We start from the raw sequence: 22,397 nt of genomic DNA on the forward strand, positions 1-22,397 counted from the left end.
TCATTGTTTTTCAGTATACCATAGAAACACATGGAAAAATAATCTACAAATACTGAAGCAGCAAACTTTGCTAAACACAAAATGTATGTCACTGGCAAAACTTTTGGCCATGACTGTACAAAAAAGTATCTTGGAGCAAAGTCCTAAACGCAACAGGAAGTCAGCCATTTTGAATTTTTGGGCAGGCCCATGCCATCAGTGCAAATGCCACCCCGGTGGCATCAGGAAAATGGTGCCCAGTGAGCACATGAATTTACAGTAACCCTCTGGCAGTCTGGATTTAAGGGTTACAGCAATGAAAGGGTTAATACAAACCATCAAGACTGACACACAGACACAGATCAATATATAAAACTTTAGTAACACTTTACAATAAGGTTTCAGTTATTAACATTTTGCGCTTTTTGTGCAGTTTTCTACAGTTTTAATCCGATCATCTTCAAATTTGGTTTGTGTAATCATAAGGCCTTTGCGACGCTAAATTGCGAAGATCTTGAGTTTTCGCCGAAGGGCGTGTCCCTGGCGGCATGACAAATTTTGATGTTTCGCCATGAAACAGGAAGTTGCTGTAACTTAGGCAAACAATGCCCGATCTGCCCCAAACTTACACACTTGATAAGAGTCCCGTCCTGAACACATATTCATGCCCATATTTAGTTATAGTCATAGCGCCACATGCTAGCAACTAGGGGTGGGGGAAAAAATCGATACAGCATAGTATTGCAATATTTTCCGCGGCAATACTGTATCGATACACGGACGCCAAGTATCGATCTTTTATTATACTATTTGGTAGAATAATAAAATCAATTTCTTTACAGCCCACTAGATGGTGGTGTTGAGTTTTTTCTGGTCAGGTCAGCTGGGTCACCTTCTGCATGCAGTAAGTTAGTAAAATAAAGATGGCGGCATCTTTATTAATAGACTATGGGTGCGTCTCAATCAGCTCCTTAGCTCCCGAGCTTGTGAATCAGTAGATCGTGTACACGAATTCGGGCACTGGTAAGTTCTGACTCACTGCACGTTGGGACAGTGATCACTCGCATTCCAGTGACATGATTACGTACAACGTCAACGGACAACATAGTAGAACGTCATCACTGGAATTAATAAACAACAGACAGGACCAATCTCTTTTTGATATTTATTTTTATTCTCTTTAAACTAGGGATGTTTATATATAAACTCAGGTCCAATACTGAGCTCCTGTACTCGTACTCCTACTCCTACTTGTTAAAATGCCCCGATACCAAACGCCGATACCACACGGCATGTGATAAATGCCATATTCAGACAAAGAAACCCCAACAACAGACAGCAGAATGGAGTTATTAGAGATTAAAGATGTCTACGAAGTATATGTATGCAATGAATATAAAACATTCAGTATTAATGCCTGTATAGCTGATTTGCGCCAGCTGGTAAGCAAATCACACTGAGTGGATTGAGCGCGCGGCGGCACAGTTGCGCAAGCTTGTCGAGTGAATATCCCTTTCTCACAGACATCACTGGAAAGTTTGTAGTTCGGTCAGATATGTCAAAAAGTAGTAAGTAAAACAATGCACACGTTACTTAATGGTAGGGAGGGAGGGAGGGAGAGAGCGAGAGCGCGCACTTCTGTTGTGTGATCTTTATTGATGTTCGCTCACTTAGCACGCATCATTTGGATTAAAACTAAATCATAAATATAAGACAATTTATAGGGGCATTCACTATAAACGTCATTTATTTAACCAACTAACATTATACATACTCTTTTGGTTTCTGTACCCAATATTTAAAAAATTTACAAATGCAATGAAAATATTGGTATTGGTACTCAGTATCGGCAAGTGCCAAAAATAAAAGTATCGGTATCGGGCGAGTATTGGAAAAAGTGGTATCGGTGCATCCCTACTTTAAACACATCGTTCTGTTACAACATTTCAGCCGAATATTATTTATAAATGTTAAATGTGTTAAATTCCTGTCTAGCGATGTGTGTTTATGCTGAAATATACTAAAAAACGGTTTGTCTTTTCAAATCTTCTATGGGCCGTCATTATACTTCTATCGCGTGTCATTATATTTATCGAGTTGGCTCGTGTGGTTTGTTTCGCGCTTCAGAAATGTGGCGTTATTTCCGGTAAGGGAGCATAGTGAGCGCCGATGCTCCCTAGTTTTTGTGGTGCATTGTGGGATTTTTCAGGGAGCAAACGTTCCAGTGCGCTGGAAGGATTTCATGACTGAGACAGCCCTTAAAATGGCCAACTCCCTGATCAGTGCTCCCTGAACAAGGGAGCTGATTGAGACACACCGTATTTTTTATATACTTTAAATTTAACAGTAATTTACTTTCAAATGCCCCAATTGCTGAAGGGTCTGCACTAGGGCTGCATGATTAATCGAATGCGATTGTCATGCACATCTTGCCAGTAAAGCCGGTTCTGTGATTAGTAGTAAATCTCCAGCACGTGCTTTCAGATGGAGCAGCATTTACTACACAGAGCCGTAGTTCACTGACAAGCTATGCAAAATCACGTTCAAAATCGCAGACGAAATAATCCCGCGATTATGAAATCGAAGAAATCGTTCTGCGATAATGACAGCTGTTTGCATAGCTTCTCAGTTAACTACGGCTCTGTGTAGTAAATGCTGCTCCATCTGAAAGCACGTGCGTTATTGAAAAGCACCACATTTAATAACATGTTTTTACTCCAAACTCACTTCATAACATCAGTCGAGTGTTTTAAATAAATCCTTCTGTGAGAGAACTCCGATAAACCATATATTGTCGTAGTCGTGTGTTTATTAATCACGTTGAATCAATGAAAGCAGTTAAATCCTCTTTATTCAGCTGCAGCGATAGGCATTTCCTGGATTTCTTCTTTGGGGCATATTTGGAGTTTCAGCAGAAGAGCGCCCTCTGGCCGATTTACTACTAATCACAGAACCGTGCAGCAATAAAACTGAAGTGAGATAAACAAACTGAGAAAAGTTTTTTTTTAGTTAAAACAGATGCCAAAGTTTTCCTTTGGGGACATAATTTGAAGTTGGAAAAAGTTAATAATTACAATATATCGCAGAATACCACAATATATTTAAAATCGCAATAATATTGTATCGTGACACAAGTATCGTGATAATATTGTATCATGGCGATTCCCACCCCTACTAGCAACAGGAAGTGACATGTTTAACACTGTTATGGACTCCTAACAGCATATTAAAATGTGCCAGCAAGTGCTAAACAGGCTAGCAACATGCTAGAAAAATGTCAGCAAAACACTTAGCTAAGTGCTAAAGCATGCTATTAATGCAATGAAACCGGAAGTTGCTGTAACTCAGGCATGCAATGTCCGATCTACCCCAAACTTCACACGTTTGATAAGAGTCCTGCCCTGAACACACTTACATAGCGATATTCAGTTATAGTCAGCACGCCACCTGCTGGCAACAAGAAGTGACATGTTTAACACTGTTATGGACTCCTAGCAACATATTAAAAAGTGTCATCAATTGTTAAATAGGCTAGCAACATGCTAGAAACATGTTAAAACATGCTAACACATAGCTAATTTGCTAAAGCATGCTATTAATACAATGGAACAGGATGTTGCTGTAACTCAGGCATGCAATGTCCAATCAAGTGTTGTCAAAAGACCCGCTACTTCAGTACCAAGTCGGTACTAAAAAAATGAAAACGTTACAGTACCAGGTTTTTTTAGGAGCAACGTTTGTGAGTGGAGCGCTTATTTGATTGCAGCTGTTACTGGGGAAACCTCTATCCCTCCCGCTTTACAAACACCTCCTGCTGGCAGAGAATGAATTTGCATATATATGCCACCACAAATAGAGTGCAAGTCTGGGAGAAACACTGCTTGTTATGAATATTTATCAATATTTTAATTTGAATGTAGGATCGAAACGAACGCTGTTAATTAGAGTAGTTAATCGTTAGCATAAGCACGGCTAACGCTAATATAATGAGCATTACAATGAAGTTTCTTTATTAACTATTTAATGCTCCTATAACTTTTATTAGGGTAAAAAACAACAGGAGGACATGATATTTATTATTTTTACACACCAGAGGCTTTTAAATGAATTGTGAATCTAAAATATGTGTGTTAGAGAATGTACAAATGGTTAACATTGTGTTATCAGTCCGAAGTTTTTTTTGTTTTTTTTTTAGCTAACTTAGTTGTTATTCTTGGCTAAATAGCTCTAGGTTTTTATGTACACAGTTTGGATTAAATTAAAGTAGTCCAATTTTTTAATTAGCATGTTTTTGTGTTTTGCTTTGGTACCGAAATTGGTACCGAGAACTGTGGATTTTCACTGGTATTGGTACCGAACACTGAAATTTTGGTACCGTGACAACACTAGTCTAATCTGCCCCAAACTTCACATGTTTGATCAGCGTCCTGGCCTGAAGACATCTACATGCCAATATTCAGTTATAGTCATAGCGCCACCTGCTGTCAATAGGAAGTGACATGTTTAACACTGTGATGCACTATTAGCAACACACTAAAATAAGCCATTGAGTGCTAAACATGCTAAAAACCATGCTCAAACGTGCTAGCAACACTTACTAAGTGCTAAAGCATGTTATTAATGCCATGAAACAGGAAGTTGCTGTAACTCATGCATATAATGTCCAATCTGCTCCAAACTTCACGTTTGATCAGACTCAGAGTCCTGGCATGAAGACATCTATATGCTCATATTCAGTTGTAGTCATAGCATCAACTACTGGCAACAGGAAGTGACATGTTTAACACTGTGATGCACTATTAACAACACTGTAAAATATGCCATTGTGTGCTAAACACGCTAGAAACATGCTAGCAACACTTACTAAGTGCTAAAGCATGCCACTAATGCCATGAAACAGGAAATTGTTGTAACTCAGCCACACAATGTTCGATCTGCCCCAAAACTTCACACCTTTGATAAGAGTCCTGACCTGAAAATATCTACAGGCCATTATTCAGTTATAATCATATCACCACCTGTTGGCAAAAGGAAATGACTTGTTTTACACTAACCTCAACATGCAATGTCCGTTCTGCCCCAAACTTCACATGTTTGGTAAGAGTCCTGGCCTGAAAACATCTACATGCCAATATTTAGTTATAATTTATAGCGCCACCTGTTGGCAACAGGAAATGTCATGCTTTACACTAACTAAAATATGCAATGTCCAGTCTGCCCAGAATTTCTTGTTTGATAAGAGTCCTTGGCCTGAACACATCTAAAGGCCAATATTCACTAATAATCATAGCGCCACCTGTTGGCAACAGGATATCTCATACTTTACACTAACTCAAACATACCATGTTCAGTCTGCACCAAACTTAAGATGTTTGAGATAAGTCCTGGCCTGAAGACATCTACATGCCAATATTCAGTTATAGTTATAGGAAGTTTGGCACATATAAATGACTGACATATTCCTCCTATATTTACCATTTTAAATGCATATTGCCCAACGTTCACTGTTTTCCTAAGGCCAACGGGTGGTGGTGAGCCCGGGTGCGAGGGCCCTTTCAACGCTGCTTGCAGCTTTAATTCACAGCCTGATTTTTCCAAAAATCCACATTCAAACCAAAATAGCTGACTTCCTGTTGATCGTATCTAATGAATGCAAATTAGAAAGTCGTCCGGCTTGATGAGAACAATATATGTTCCGAGTTTGGTGCAGTAGGAAAAACTAACCCCATCACTTTAGTCAAAAGGTAGCGCTATAGTGCACCTCCTTCACGCCCATTTATGAGCTTTTGCCAGTGTCTAACTATCATTAATAATGATGTGTGTCGAGTTTCATGAAATTCTGAGCATGGTAAGTGCCTTAAAAACACCTGAAAAAACATTCAAGTTTGACACGTTGCCATGGCAACAGTAATTAAGATATCAAGAATCCCTTCTCAGTTTTACATCGGCCGTGTTTTGACATTATTCTGATGAAGTTTGAAGAAAATAGAGTAAAAATAAGAGGCTGATTTCAAAGTATTTTGAAAATGACACTTCCTGCTGCCAGCTGGTGGCGCTATAATTTGACTCCTAATATTCACATCTATGTGATCAGCCTTACAACGAACAAACTGCTGAATTTTTATCAAAATCAGACAATGTGTGCAAAAGTTATTAGACACTTCCTGTTTCTCATTTCTTGCCATAATTTCGTCGCATCGCCATGGCTAAACTGTCCGAGATATCAAAAATCCCTTGACAATTTTGCATCCCCAATGTCTTGAGATTATGTTGACAGAGTTTGGTGGCCAACAGATGAAAATCCTAGGAGGAGTATTGCTAATTCCACAGTATGCACTTTTCACAAAACCCTGAATAGCCGACTTCCTGGTGGGCAGAGGGGTGACCGTCACCACGAAAGTTGTTCATCCTGATGCAGGGCTATACGTTAACTTTTTTTTCACATAGCACTGGTGCTACAGAGGTTGAAAGTTTTGTAGCACAGGCCAAAAAGTTGTAGCACACGTATAAAATGTCTGTTCATGTCTGAAAACAAACACAAGTAATGGAGTTCCATCACTTAAATAGGCACTGATGTTCCATACAGAGTACAAAAAATACAAACCATCACAAAAATTGTTTTTAGACAGTTTTCTTAATTTGCTAAAAATGGAAGAGTGCAGAAACAGAACACCTCTTACACCTTAAAATATAAAATAAAAAGAATGGCAGACATTTAGGCCAAAGTGAGCAAAGATAAAAATCTTTGTCATTATTTTATCTTTGTTATTAGAAAATAAGAACAAAGATATACATTACAAATACACATAATATACAAATAAAACAAACAGTGCTTTATTTTTCAGGTACAGTATTTAGCAGTAACATTCAAGAAATTGAATGAACAAATATTAAAATAAAACACTGTATACACTATATACATCAATTATACTTTTTTTAAGCAACTGACTGATGATAAGTCAAGAGCAGTGAGTGATTTTTTTTCTGTTTTGTTGTTTTATTAACATTAAAAGAATAGTTCACCAAAAATGAAAATTTCATTTTTCAATTCTTTCAATTCTGTATTAATGACAGTCGGCAGCATGTTTAGTAGTTATTGTCCCTTTAAGAGCTGCACGCGTTTCTCTCTCAACTGTTTACTTTAATTTTAGAAATACAACAATATTTCTTCAAAAGCTGATCGTGGAGACATTTTAATCGTCCACGATCAAAAATCGTCATATTGCACACCCCGTAGCAAGGATATCGCACAGACCAGTTTTTTCGTAGCACGTGCGACATATATGTCTGCACTGAACATGCACTGTACAGCCCTGTGATGAGACCTTCATGTGTATGAATTTTGATGACTGTAGGTCAAACGGTGTGCACTACAGAGCCCCTCAAAAATGTCCTTATTGAAGGCTGTGTCACGTGCCCCACCAGTGACCACCTGTGAAAGTGTCATTCCGCCAGCCTGTGTTCTGTCATGAGATCTTGACTATTTTGTTTGTGGTTATAGATGCTGAATAAATGCACTTACTCAGAAACATTATTGCAATTTGGAATTATTGGAATTACTATTAGGAATTTTACTGTTAAAATATTTTTTGCTTGTTTTTGCCAGTTTTCATAATGTAGACAGAGAGAGTGCATATCTAAGTCTTTGATATTAATTTATAAATTAAATAGTATGTAATAAATCAGAACACTAGATGACATAAAATAAGCTGTGTATGAGTTCACATTCTATTGATTTGTGCTTATTGGTGAAAGTGAAGTCTTTTCGATTATAATTTTGAGCAAAATGTATTATTATTATTATTTTATCAGTTTATATTATTATTATACAGCATGAAGAAAATGTGACAAAGTTTTCAATGACTAAAACTTGACTAAACACAATCAGGAAAAGTTTGACTAAATATGATACCTAAAAAGTACATGACACCAAGACTAAGACTAATTTAAAAGACTAAGACTAAGACTACATTAAAAATGGCTGACAAATACTACTAAACACTATTCCAAAATGCACTACTGAAGTGATGACACTGCTGGCTGTCCCAAATGAACATTTTGTCAAGTGAAGTAAACATGCTTAGGGAATAGGGAGCACTGAACACTGCATAGGTGCCCCGTCAATTGAAACGCAGCTCAGTTCATGGATCTCTCCTCCAACAGGCTGATAATTTGAATCAGGTGTGTTACAGACAGACATATGAAATATGGAGAGTAGGGGTGCCAGGACCAGGATTAGACAGAGGTCATCTTGTGCAATTTTGGCTACAGACTGCATGGTTCCCAGTGGATCTATTCCTGTATCTTTCAGTTCAGTAGAGCCTGTCTTCATGTTAATCTAGACCCAGTTTCGTACATCCAGACTCTGATACCAACCACTTTCAGAGTGGCAAAAATCAGTAACATAGGGCAATATAATTAAATTTCAAAATATAGTGCTTTTTTTTACCTCTGTGACATCCATGACTTTGATTGCTGCCAGCTGTCCTGTTTTGACATGTCGACCCTGTAGATGAAAACAAAGGATTAGTCAGCAGCCTCACATATGGGAAAATATTCTTACCTGGTGAATGTACAGTAGGAATGCGTGACAGTTGACAGTTCCACCCAAGATTGATATATCTTTCACGACTTTTCGAGAAACTTGAAATGAAAATTGACTCTGAAATCACTGGTTTAAAATATTAAATAGTTCAACAAAGTATTAAAGGAATGGTCAACCCCAAAAAAAACATTTCCTTACTCCCATGTTGGTTTCTGTGCAACAGAAAAGTGGAAAAGTTTTTTTTTTAAATCCATTCAATGAAATACAATGGGGTCCAAAGTTATTTTGAATCCCACTGACTTTCACCGTTGACTACCTAGCAACGTTCTAGCAGCCACACTCTAGCAAGCACACAGAAATCTATCTGAGACACTTCAAACTTTGAGCTTTTAAGACTACTTAAAGGTTAGCTCACCCAAAAATGAAAGTCATCCTAGGTGTATATGACTTTCTTCTTTCAGACGAATCCAGTCGGAGTTATAGTAAAAATTGTATTTGATCTTTCAAGCTGTTTACTGGCACTCAGCGGGTGTTGCAGTGCTTCAGTCCAAAAGAAGTGAAATAAAAAGCGCCCATCCATAAAAAAAAGTCTCACACGGCTCCTGGGGGTGAACAAAGGCCTCCTGTAGCGAATCGATGCATTTTTGTAAGAAAAAATCCATATTCAAAATGTAAATAACTTTAATGTAGCTTGCACCAACAGTTGTACACAGAAGCAGCTCCGGGAGGATGACGTATAAGGTCGGCATTGCGCATGCGCCGGTGAGTCTCGTGAAAACCAATGTTTGTTTACAGGATTAAAGGAAGCAAAGTTTCCTTACTTTAGCAAAGGAAAACCAGTCTCCTCTTGGCTTATATCGAAATCCTCTGACATTCTTCTTTACAAATCCTCGTTTTGTGCTTCTAATTAGTGACCGTTGTTTTGTTTTGATCTCTCCCCTGCACTTCCGCGTTCGTCACTTCTGAGCGGCGAATGCGCAAAGCCGACCTCATACGTCATCAGCCCGGTACTGCTTCCGTGTACAACAGTGAGCGCAAGCTAGATTAAATTGATTACGTTTTAAAGATGGGGTAAGCGATTTCTGGTAGCCAATGTTGACATTTGAAATCACCAAAACAAACACGCCCCTACCCCAAAAGGGTCTCGCCCCTATTTTGATAGCTCCGCCCCACACATACGTACGCAACCCAGGCAACGATTAGTTCTGTGAAACAAAGTAAAACCAATGTTACACCGTGTCTACACTGGACGTGAGTGGCACGGCGCGACAAAATACTATGGAACTCATTATAATCAGTGATGCTGTCTACACTGTTACGTTCCACGTATGTTTTGTGATATCGTCTTTTCCTCGCTCTCCTGTCTTTGTGTTATTTTTTACTCTGCTTCTAGGTCGGTGTTTATTGGCTGACTGGACTGTCAACCATCATTCTGACGTCATGATGTTCTGCCAATCCGCTGACGTGCCAGCTGTAATGGGGGCCTCAAGTTGATTGTGTGTGTGTGCGCCACGCCAGCGTACCTTGTGCTCCAACGCGGTCAGCTGTCTCGTGTTCGACATTAGTTTCAGTCTCCTGATGCTTAATGCATCTTGTCTTATATGGAGTCATGCTTTGTGTTGTGTGATTTAATCTATTCACAGTTTCGTTCTTTGGCTATTGACCTGTATTGTCTTCTATGTGAAAGATTAAGCTGATGTCCGTGATAAGAGTTTTAGTCTTACCACGTGTCCAGTTCAAAGTTAAGAATGCATTCCAGTGCATCGAGCTACTTAAACAAACTTGTCTCTCGGTGAGGATTCAAATGTCTAGTCAATCGTTGTTACGATCTTGTTTGTTTTGTTTGTTAGATTAGTTTGTACTTTGTTATATTAGGTTTGTGAGTGTTACGCCACCCTTGTACTTTTGTTTTTTAGTTTAGTTCGGGCGTCGTACACGCCGAAGATTTCGGTTTTATTTTCATATTTATTTTTTTTGTTAGTTAGTTAGTTTATTTCTTTGATTTGGGTGACACTCCTGGCTTTTTTTCTTTATGTGCTAAATTTCATATTTATTTGTACCTTTTCACAACGCGTCCAGTAAAGACTTCTAAAATTACTTTTCAGTTGTCATCTTTGGTCTGTTCCACACCCAGTAATACTTGTCTCACTTAAATGTTACGGTCATCCCTCTTTAACATCAAGCACGTATCATTTATTGGTGGCAGCGGTGGGATAATTCCTTTGTTGGGATGATATGTGAGACATATTGTTGCTGGTGTGATAATGGATCAATCCTGAACAGAGTATTGTTTGAATGGTAAGTTGGAGGCTGTTTAGTAAATGTTAAACATAATCGGTATGGCTGACTTTGATCTGGAAAGTTCCATTAGTGCACCAACTGTCGAACAATTAGATGCATACAGAAAGGATGATTTGTTGAGAGTTGCCGAGCATTTCCAAATTTCAGTTACTAGACAGCAGTTAAAACGAGATATTAAGAGCGTCCTTGTGCAGCATTTAGGGGAACTAGGAGTGTTGGTGTTGGCTGATAGTTCACCTGGCGTTGATGCTCGCCCTTCTAGGACAGGCAAGGAGGAAGCGAGTGGAGCTGCTGCGGCGGAGGGTTCCGAAGCCAAAGCTGCTTTGCCGCTCTTCAAACCTTTTTCTCCGGCTGAGGTGGAGTCTGAAGGTGAGGCGCGCCTCAAAATATGTCTTGCTAGACTTCAAAGTGAAGAGTGCGAGAGATTAGCGGAAAGTCACGCCGAAAGGGAACTGCGACTTGAAATCCGTCGGCTGGAAATCGAGGCGGACAAGCAAATCAAGCTGCGTGAGCTTGAACTGAACGCAGCCAGAGACACACCGGTTCCACCTGTGCAGCCTGCGCAGAATGCTGCAGCCTCGACTGACTCGGGGTCATCCGGGAGTACGTTTGATGTGAGTAAACACATATTGCTTGTACCTCAATTTAGAGAAGGCGAGGTTGATTCTTATTTTAATGTATTTGAATGAATTGCCTCCGCTCTACAGTGGTCTAGAGATGTTTGGCCTTTGCTTCTGCAATGTAGGTTAACTGGAAAGGCTCAAGAAGTATGCGCTGCTCTGTCTTTGGAGGACAGGTTGGATTATGGCGTTGTTAAGGCGGCAATCTTGCAAGCATACGAACTCGTACCGGAAGCATATAGGCAACGTTTCAGGAACCATAGGAAAAAATTCAGGTCAGACTTTTGTAGAATTCTCTAGAGAAAAATGTGTGTTGTTCGACAAGTGGTGCACATCGAATAAAGTGTCAGATTTTCAGGTGTTGCGTGAATTAATTCTTTTGGAGGAATTTAAGAGCTGTATCCCTCATTGTGTGAATATCGTATTGTGGTTTACCTCAATGAACAAAAAGTAACTTCTTTGTCTCAGGCATCTGTTTTTGCTGATGAGTTTACATTGATTCATAAACATGTTTTTACTCCAGCTCGTATTTAGAAAGTTTTGCCTGTTTCGTCTACTTCAAAGGACCAGTCACGCTTGAAAAGTAACGCAACAAAAACTAGAGAGGATTGGGAGTTTTTACGGTCATAAAGCTGGACATGTTATTGCTGATTGTCTTGCGTTAAAACGCAAGCAACAAGGCACCAGTACTAAAAGTGTTGCTTTTGTGAAAACTGATTTCGTTGATGCTGAGAGCTGTGAAAAATTTTACGCTAGTTATCAACCTTTTCTGATGGAAGGGTTGGTCTCTGTTGATGACAAGCTTATAAATCAGGTAAAGGTAACCATGCTTTGTGACACTGGCGCCATGCAGTCATTCATAATGACGGATGCGTTGCCTTGTCCTGAGCAAACTTTTTGTGGTAGTCGTGTGTTGGTTCGAGGTATTGAGATGGGTACAGTGAAAGTTCCTCTGCATCAGATTTATTTGAAATCAGACTTGTTCACTGGAGTTGTGAAAGTTGGAGTGCGTGACAATTTACCTGAGCGAGGGGTGAACTTAATTCTTGGCAATGACATAGCTGGTGGGAGAATTATGCCTTTGTTAGAGGTTTGTGATAAACCGGAGTTGTCCGTATCCACCGATGAACTGTCGGAAAAGTTCCCTGAAGTTTTTCCTGTCTGTGACGTTACGTGTGCCCAGGCTTGTAAATTTGCTGATGCAGATGACTTGCTTTCAACTTTCATGGCCCCTACTTTCGTGAATGATGTTTTGATGGTCGATGATGGTAAACCTGAATCTGTCGTTTCAAATTCAAATAATTTGAAATTGCATGTGACACGTGATAACCTTATTGATGCTCAGAAAGATGACTTCACTTTACGTAAATGTTTTTCTTCTGCCGTTTCTGCAGAGGTGGCACAGGAGAGAAAAGTTGCTTTTTGCATGAAGAATGGAGTGTTGATGCGTAGGTGGTGTCCTGACGATTTGAATGACTCTGAATTGAATGGAATGTGTCAAGCCAGATCGTCGTTCCTGCGTGTTACAGACAGACCGTACTCTCCCTGGCTCATGACCATGATTTATCCAGGCACTTGTATATTAAGAAAACATACCACCGAATTTTAAAACATTTCTTTTGGCCTCAATTGAAGACCAATGTGGCGAAGTTTTGTAGAACGTGTCAGACCTGTCAATTTTCGGGTGAGCCGAACCACACTATTCCACGCGCTCCATTGGTTCCTATACCAGTTGTGGGCAAACCTTTCGAGCATGTTATTGTCGATTGTGTGGGTCCTTTGCACAAAACAAAAGCTGGTAACCAATATTTACTGACGATGTGCGCAGCGACGTGTTTTCCCGAAGCGATTCCGCTTAGGAAAATCACGGCGCCCATAATAATTAAAGTGCTGGTGAAATTTTTTTCATTGTTTGGACTGCCCACAGTTGTACAGACTGACCGAGGTACAAATTTAATGTCAAGTCTCTTCGCTCAAGTGTTAAAAAACTTCTCACCGGATTTCGAGTGCATATCATCCAGAAAGCCAAGGAGCCTTAGAACGGTTTCATCAGACCTTAAAGGCTATGCTTCATAAATACTGTATGGACACGGGTAAGGATTGGGTACGCCTTTGGTCTTGTTTGCTGTTAGGGAAGCGATACAAGATAGTTTAGTATTTAGAGTCCTGCGGATCTTGTATTCGGTCATTGTGTAAGAGGTCCACTTAAAATGCTTAAAGAGGACATGTTATCTGTAGAGACAAGTGTCAAAACGAATGTGCTGGATTATGTCAGCAAATTTCGCAAACGACTGCACAAGGCTTGTTCAGCGGCAAAAGAGGCGTTGGTGAATGCACAATTGACAATGAAGAGTCACTTTGATCGTAAATCTGTTTTGCGTGATTTTAAAGAAGGTGATCAAGTGCTGGTTTTATTGCCAGTGGTCGGTTCAAAAAAATTTAGTAATACAGATTACGTAATTCATACTCCTGACTGCCGAAAGAAATCTTGTGTATGTCATGTGAATATGCTGAAGGCGTATTATGCTCGAGAACAGCTGCCGGGAGATGTTGCAAAGGTAAAGCAACTTGAAATCCCTAATGTACCGGTTGCTGCGCTGGTTTGTGACGTTACTCCTGACAGTGAAGATGGAGTGATAATTAGACACATGTACCAACAGTGCACTAGGTTTAAGAACTCTGAGGTTTTAGCTGACTTAAATTCTCCTTTGTCTCATTTGTCTGATCCTCAGAGGCGTGATATTAAAGAGTTGATTAATGCCTTTCCTTCACTTTTTCATGATGTTCCTTCTCGTACTACTGTACTTAAACATGATATTGATGTTGGTAATGCTGTCCTGGTGAAACAGTACACTTACAGAGTTAATGCTCTGAAACGCTCTGTGATGAAAACTGAAGTGGAGTATTTGCTCGAAAATGGGTTGGCGAAGCCAAGTTGTAGCCCATGGAGTTCTCCATGTCTACTAGTAACTAAGAGTGACAGATCCGCTAGATTCTGTACAGATTACTGAAAAGTAAATGCACTGACTGTACCCGATTGTTTTCCATTACCGCGCATGGAAAACTGTGTGGATACCCTTGGTTCAGCAAAATTTGTCAGCAAGTTGGACTTGTTAAAAGGTTACTGGCAAGTGCCTTTAACGGCTCGAGCCTCAGACATTTCTGCGTTTGTAACTCCAGATGACTTCATGCAATATTGCGTAATGGCATTCGGCATGCGCAATGCGCCGGCTACATTTCAAAGACTTATTAACATCATACTTGCAGGAGTTTCTAATTGTAACGCTTATTTGGACGATCTTGTAATTTACTCTACTGATTGGTCAGAGCATGTTTCAACCCTTCGTGAGGTGTTTGCACGCCTTGCGAATGCTTCTTTAACGTTAAACCTTGCCAAATGTGATTTTGGTCAAGCCACAATCACGTATTTGGGCAGAGAAGTGGGTCAAGGGCAACTGAGATCTATAGAGGCAAAGGTAAGCGCTATCGCAGAGTTTCCAGTCCCTACTTCGCAAAAAGAACTGCGTAGATTCTTAGGGATGGCTGGGTATTATCGGAATTTTTGTAAGAACTTCTCCACTGTTGTTAGTCCACTGACGTCACTCCTCAGCCCTTTACGCGCGTTTCTGTGGTTCTGTGGTTCTTCTTAAAGCTTTATTATGTAGTGTTCCTGTCCCTGCAGCATCGGTGTATGAAAAAGCCTTCAAGTTGGAGATTGACGCAAGCTCTGTTGGCCCGCGCCAAGTGCTTATTCAAGAAGACATCCATGGTATTGACCATCCTGTATGTTACTTCTCACGTAAGTTCAACAAAAGCCAGTTGAATTACTCTACTATTGAGAAGGAAACTTTAGCTTTACTGTTGGCTTTGCAGTATTTTGATGTCTACTTGAGTTCAAGCAATTTGCAAATAACAGCATTTACAGATCACAACCCTTTAGTATTCCTGTCTCGTATGTATAACCAGAATCAGCGACTAATGCACTGGTCCCTGGTTGTCAAATGTTACCATCTGGTGATTGAACACAAGAAAGGTTCAGAAAATGTAATGGCTGATGCTTTGTCAAGAGTTCAAAAAGGTTGGAGTAAAAATTGTTAAAACTACGTTTTTCCCCCCCTTAATCCATATAGTTTTTTTTTCTTGGGGGGGGAGGGGGGGGGTGGGGTGTTATGTTCCACGTATGTTTTGTGATATTGTCTTTTCCTCGCTCTCCTGTCTTTTTTGTGTTATTTTTTACTCGGCTTCTAGGTCAATCATCATTCTGACGTCATGATGTTCTGCCAATCCGCTGACGTGCCAGCTGTAATGGAGGCCTCGAGTTGATTGTGCGCGCGTGCGCCAACGCGGTCAGCTGTCTCGTGTTCGACATTAGTTTCAGTCTCCTGATGCTAAATGCATCTTGTCTTATATGGAGTCATGCTTTGTGCTGTGTGATTTGATCTATTCACAGTTTCGTTCTTTGGCTATTGACCTGCATTGAATTCTACGTTAAAGATTAAGCTGATGTCCGTGATAAGAGTTTTAGTCTTACTACGTGACGAGTTCAAAGTTAAGAAAGCATTCCAGTGCATCGAGCTACTTAAACTCGTCTCTCGGTGAGGATTCGAATGTCTAGTCAATCGTTGTTACGATCTTGTTTGTTTTGTTTATTAGATTAGTTTGTACTTTGTTATATTAGGTTTGTGAGTGTTACGCCACCCTTGTACTTTTGTTTTTTAGTTTAGAGGAGTTTAGTTCAGGCGTCGTACACGTCGAAGATTTCGGTTTTATTTTCATATTTCTTTTTTTTGTTAGTTAGTTTAGGGGTTAGTTATAAAGATAGTTTTGTTTTGTTTATTTCTTTGAATTGGGTTCATTGGGTTGCACTCCTGTTTTTTTTTTCTTTATGTGCTAAATTTCATGTTTATTTGTACCTTTTCACAACGCGTCCAGTTAAGACTTCTAAAATTACTTTAGTTGTCATCTTTGGTCTGTTCCACACCCAGTAATACTTGTCTCACTTAAATGTTAGGTTTTCTAAAGCGTTTTTGAAAAATCGATTACCCCACCTTTAAATATGGTTTTCTCTCTTTAAAAAACGCTTCGATTCGCTACAGGAGGACTTTGTTCACCCCCCAGAGCTGTGTGAGAAACGTTTTATTAAGAATGGCCGCTTTTTATTTCACTTCTTTTGGACTGATGCACTGCAACACCTGCTGAGTGCCATAAAACAGCTTGCAAGATCTAAGACCATTTTTAATATAACTCCGACTGGATTCGTCTAATTTTCATTTTTGGGTGAACTAACCCTTTAAACTGTGTCAAACTTAAAACCTTCAAGCGTTTTAAACTAGGAGTGCTTCTCAATACTCAAATTGATGCTTCCTCATTTCCTCGCTCCTTCATCCTCCAGCCTGTGACCAGGATATCAAAATTAACCATCTTGAAGGACATCTAATTTCTGTAACTGCACTGTGAGGAACGAGGACTGAGGAAGCTTGAGGGAGCTATAAGGGAGGATTACACAGGTGGATCCTACCAGGAAGTGTTTCGCACCAAAACACCTGATGCATATATAAATTCTCCTCGCCCTTCATATGTCACACAATATGCCCTCACAATCATTTTAATTTATATTTAACCTTTGCAGTCTGAATAAACCATACACATAATACATCATATTCCAACTGGGCATCTTGTTCTATTAATATGTATTATGAATTTCTTGTACTAGGACTAGACAGAACGCAGACTCACCTGTTTAAAGTTATTGTCTTCCAAAAGAAAGAATCGACCTATCGAAAGAATTGAAAGAATCTAAACGAGTCATCCGTAATTTGAATCCCACTTCACAGGGTAACACATTCGCATAATGCCCACCTATGTTCTACGTTGGCTGGCCACAAACAAATTGACGACTATTGAATAAAATTTGACTACTATAGTGTTGACTATTGAAAAACAACTATTGAATATGATAAATATTTAATGGTTTTAAAATTATCCTATTATACTTTTTCACTTTACCAACTTTAGTTAGTGTGTAATGTTTCTGTTTAAGCATAAAAAAAATCTGCAAGGTTACAAAGCTAAAAATCATTTCAATAACTACAACAAATGGCTTGTTTGGACTACAGTATGCTTCTACAGCACACGGATATTGTGAAGTCACAGTGTCACTCATTTAAATAATCCCCATCCACTGGTGAGGCCTAGTTGAGCTGCGCTGGAAAAGAGGAAGAAGAAGAGCTGCTTTAGAGTGCATTATCGCCATGGTGAACATTTTCACGTTATAAGCGACTCAAACTCACAGCGCTTGCAGAGGGAAGCAGCATTTACTACTGATGCTGTGCATATATTTATTTAATTAAAGGGGTCATATGATGCGATTTCAATTTTTCCTTTCTCTTTGGAGTGTTACAAGCTCTTGGTGCATAAAGAAGATCTGTAAAGTTGCAAAGACTAAAGTCTCAAATCCAAAGAGATATTCTTTATAAAAGTTAAGTCAACCACGCCTACCTAAAACGGCTCATTCTAACACGCCTCCACATGTCTACGTCACGATGTGGGAAGATTTGCATAACACCACCCAAATGTTCACGCAAAGAAAGAAGGCATAACTTTTATTCTCGCTGTAGTATTTTTGTTGTTGTTGCCGCCGCCACCATGTCGTGAAGACGCTGTGTGTTTCGTTGTGGTAAAAATCGACGCGTTTCAGAAAGGCGGGGTATAGAGGAGAAACAATGTACAGTATGTGGAAAATAATGTTTTTTTTTTTTACCTTAAACCGCATAAACACATTTCATTACACCAAATACACAAACTAATGTTCTTTTTAGCAACATCATATGACCCCTTTAAAATCACAACATTTGCGATTCAATCCTAAGTGAAAATAAACCGTTTGAAAAGTAATCGAATGCTAGTCAGTATCTGTGCATTCCGTGACAGCATCCTATACTGTATAAACCTGCTGCTGTCTGTCATCATCTGTTAATCAAACAACAAAAGAAAATTACAGAATTATTCACTGCTCTTCACTGAATATTGTTCATAACTCTGTATTTGAATATTTGGGATCATAAAAAATTAATATTAGTTTATTTAAATGATGTTTAACGACAAAGAGATTATTTTTTAATAATCACCCTTTTTTGTTTTTGTCACCATTTCTGAAGCAGCTTATGATTAGGCATCATACACAACAATGTTCTACAACAACGTTACGTTATATCTCAAGGTTTTCATTTAGTTGAAAATGTGTGTAAACTATAGGGGTGTAAATCAGATGGTTCGTCACGATACGATAGCACATATCCAGCGATACGATATTTGTCGATACTTCAAAAAAATGTACGATACGATTTCAATACGATTCGATACAGGAGAATATTAATCGATATACCGATATTATTATAGTATATACCTATTTTAAACAACATCTAAATTTTTATTAACTCCCAAATGCAACTAATACATATAACATGTACATTTATCTTAAATTTTTTACATCTTGTTCCTCAATTGGGACATTCACAACAAAAAATAGGCCTACACTTGTTTTTAAAATAATAAAGAAAAATAAATAATTGGAAGAAAAAAAAAAAAAGGTCACACACAAGATCAGTAATCTTAAGATATGACAACAGTCAAGACAGTCTTTCAGGCTTCTGTGCTAAAATACGCAATGTGTAAAATTATGTAAATCCTCATTAGGAAACAACACAAACGAGGTACTCCAGTTGTAGGAAAAAATACACTAAGCATTAAACAGCTTGAAAGATCAAAGACAATTTTTAATATAACTCCGACTGGATTCGTCTGAAAGAAGAAAGTCATATACACCTAGGATGTATATGTTCACATTTTTGGGTGAACTAACCCTTTTAACCGTGTTCAGTACACACATAATTCACTAAAATACGGGAGTGATAACTGCATTCACCCCTTTGCTGTCACCCCCCATTTTCGGCATGGAGACACAAATGACATACCCACAATAAAAAGGTTGCTGCTCATGAGTCTTTCTGACTAGATACATAATCAACATATGTTCACAAAGCTTCAAAGTTTACTGTTCAAGAATCAGAATTACTCAAGACTGTTATGATAATAGAGATATATAAGCTCAGACATAAAAACAAAAAATAAAAATATAAAAAACTATATATGTTTAAATGTATAAAAAAAATATGTTGCTGTGGTAAATGTTTTTAGAAACACAATGAAGCTAAAGCCACAAGTCTACTAATGCTTCATATCAAATTTCAGGACATAATCTCTAAAACTGTGAATTTTATGAAACATTTTCTAAGACAATGTCATGTGTGTTTTTAGAGAAGGCTAATAAAAGGCTAATAAAATAGATTTATGGCCCCCTGTAAGCTCTCCTGCGTGCTATTATTTCATGTCTGGCATGGCAAACTGCCCCATTCATGATTCTATTGAGCACTAGGGATGCTCCGATCGATCGGCCGGAGGTCGGTATCGGCCAATAATCACATTTTATAACTCGATCGGTACTCACTACACTTGGCCGATCTCACGAACCGATCGCAATTTGGTGACGTCAACGCGTGACGACGTACATGATTGCGTGGGGACATAAATGATTTGGCACCACAGTCATGTCATCGCCGGTGTGGAAATGCTATGACGTTTCGAGAAACAATGAAAAATTCGCTATTTGTCGTGTATGTTTTGCATGATGATATGATGAATAGATGGTTCATTTTTAACAGCAGATTCAGTGACGTTAGAGCTGATCTGCGCCTCACTGCACGCGTATGTGGCGCGTTACCGGCTCCACGGCTAACTTACCGGAGTTCTGACAATTTGTGCTACCTGCTCAGATTGTGCTACCCTCCCATTAAAAAGATAGGTAGCACAAATCGATAGCGAAAAATGCTACCCATCAGATTGTGCTACCAGCATCTTCATGTGGTTTGAGGCTTTTTTAATGTCCATAACTACCCCTACCCACCCACACCTATCTTTACCCTAAACTTACCCTTAAAACAATACAAATATATTTTTATTTGCCCTGACGATTTATTTGATATCCTTCCCTCTTCTGACTGCTAATCAATCTCTCTATATGTTTTTCCTATTTTGAAAAAGTCGTGTAAAACGATATCGTGAGTTTTGTGTTTTGCTTTTTTTATCCAATGAAAACACATAAATCATACCTGGGGCACGTTCAAGCGCAACGTTTTGCTACGGTTTCCGGGTCGAACGACATGTTTCCTGGAAATGGTGTGCAACGGGGTTTGAGATACGTTTTCTCTTGTTTGGTGGGTGTTCTTATTCATGTGGTTTGAGGCTTTTTTTAATGTCCATACCTACCCCTACCCTTAACCTACCCATCCACACCTACTCTTACCCTAAACTTACCCTTAAAACAATGCAAATATATTTTTGGTAGCACAATCTGATAGGTAGCATGTTTCGTCGGTACACCGGAGCTGATGGCGGCCGCTCTAGTCAGTGCTTGTGTTTATGAGCCAGCCGCGACACGTTTCTGAAGCGGCTCTCCGCACTGCTTGGCTAAAAATAGTCTTTTGTGAGTTGTCACAGCGTGGAGGACGGAACAAAACCTCGTCGATAACGGTAACATAACACACTGATCGTGGGCTGCTTTTAAATTAACATTTATTTATAAAAAAATGTATTTAAAAAAAATTTAGTTAATATTTGCATCATTTATTATTTATTTTATCCACCCGCAAATAATCCGAATGCATTTTTATTACCCCACCCGTGGATTTAGAAAAGCAAAATATATGTTTGCTGCGCAAATCAGACGGACTTACTGAATGCAAATTCATTCTCTGCCAGCAGGAGGTGCTTTAAAGTGGGAGAAACAGGTTTCCCCAGTAACGGCTGTACTCAAAGCAGCGCTGAGCTCACAAACACTGCTTTATCAGGCATATAACATGCAAGATTAAATGAAAATGACATCGAAAAATTTTCTAAAGATAGTCTTCCTTCAGAAATCCAGTGATATAAAAACACCAGCGCCTCGCTTTGATTTTTAAACGTGCCGTACGTGCTCATGTTTATTCAACGAAGCCTTTTGGAAAATCCGTCAGTTTTGATATTGTGGCCAGCGCCACAAATAAATAAATGTATGGGAAACACATCCCACAGCACAACCACCTGAGCCCAACTTCAGTCTACTCATCACCTTAACTTTAACTGTGTTTGTAGCCGGCGCCATAGCCAGACTAATAAACAAACACAGACCGGGAGTAAACTTCGGGCCAGGCGCATGCGCCCGATGAAACAGTCTATGTTTTGTGTGCGGCAGTCGTCCGCGAGGGGCTGCCGCTTTGCTTTCGTTTTGTGTGTGTTTATTTTATTAAAGTATGAAATGTTCGCCGGTTCCCGCCTCCCTCCCGTGACTACAAACGTGTGTTACATTAATAATTAGTTGTTCTTTTTGCTTTTGTACAACAGATAAATAACAATTTATATGTTTTAGACACTTTATGTTTAGATAATTTCTATTTTGCGGGAGTCCCGCAAATCATTTTATTCTCCCGCATCCTCTGTGATTGGCTACATTGCGCTACCCTTTAAACACGTGTTATAAATAGAAACTATGCCTAGCTTGCGCATATCAATCATTTTAATGTTAATATTAGTTGTTCTTTTTGCTTTTGTACAACAGATAAATAACAATTTATATGTTTTAGACACTTTATATTTAGATAATTTCTATTTTGCAGGAGTCCCGCGAATCATTTTATTCTCCCGCATCCCGCACGCACACGAGTCTCTTCCCGCCCGCACCCACACTCCCCATCAAAAGTTGTCCCGCGGGTCCCGCGGTACTCCCGCGGGAGTGCAGATCTCTACGCCCGATGAAACAGTCTATATAAAGCTTGAAGCATCATAATCGGCCGATCACCATCACAAGATATCGGTACTCAGTATCGGCTGCAAAAATCCTGATCGGAGCATCCCTAGTT

The 22,397-nt window shown here is 39.2% G+C and overlaps 1 protein-coding gene across 4 annotated transcripts in view; it reads right to left on the reverse strand.

Moving 5' to 3' along the window:
- The window catches only part of LOC107658686 (mitogen-activated protein kinase kinase kinase kinase 4-like), a 128,622-nt gene that overhangs the window by 82,971 nt on the left and 23,254 nt on the right, over window positions 1–22,397 (reverse strand). For all 4 annotated transcript variants that reach the window (XM_016447337.1, XM_016447336.1, XM_016447335.1 and 1 more), the window contains exon 3: window positions 8,429–8,485. In XM_016447337.1, coding sequence (XP_016302823.1) covers window positions 8,429–8,485 — 57 coding nt within the window. The remainder of the gene's footprint in view (window positions 1–8,428; window positions 8,486–22,397) is intronic.

This window comes from Sinocyclocheilus anshuiensis, unplaced genomic scaffold (genome assembly GCF_001515605.1).
Source record: "Sinocyclocheilus anshuiensis isolate Anshui unplaced genomic scaffold, SAMN03320099.WGS_v1.1 scaffold832, whole genome shotgun sequence".
Taxonomy (NCBI): domain Eukaryota; kingdom Metazoa; phylum Chordata; class Actinopteri; order Cypriniformes; family Cyprinidae; genus Sinocyclocheilus; species Sinocyclocheilus anshuiensis.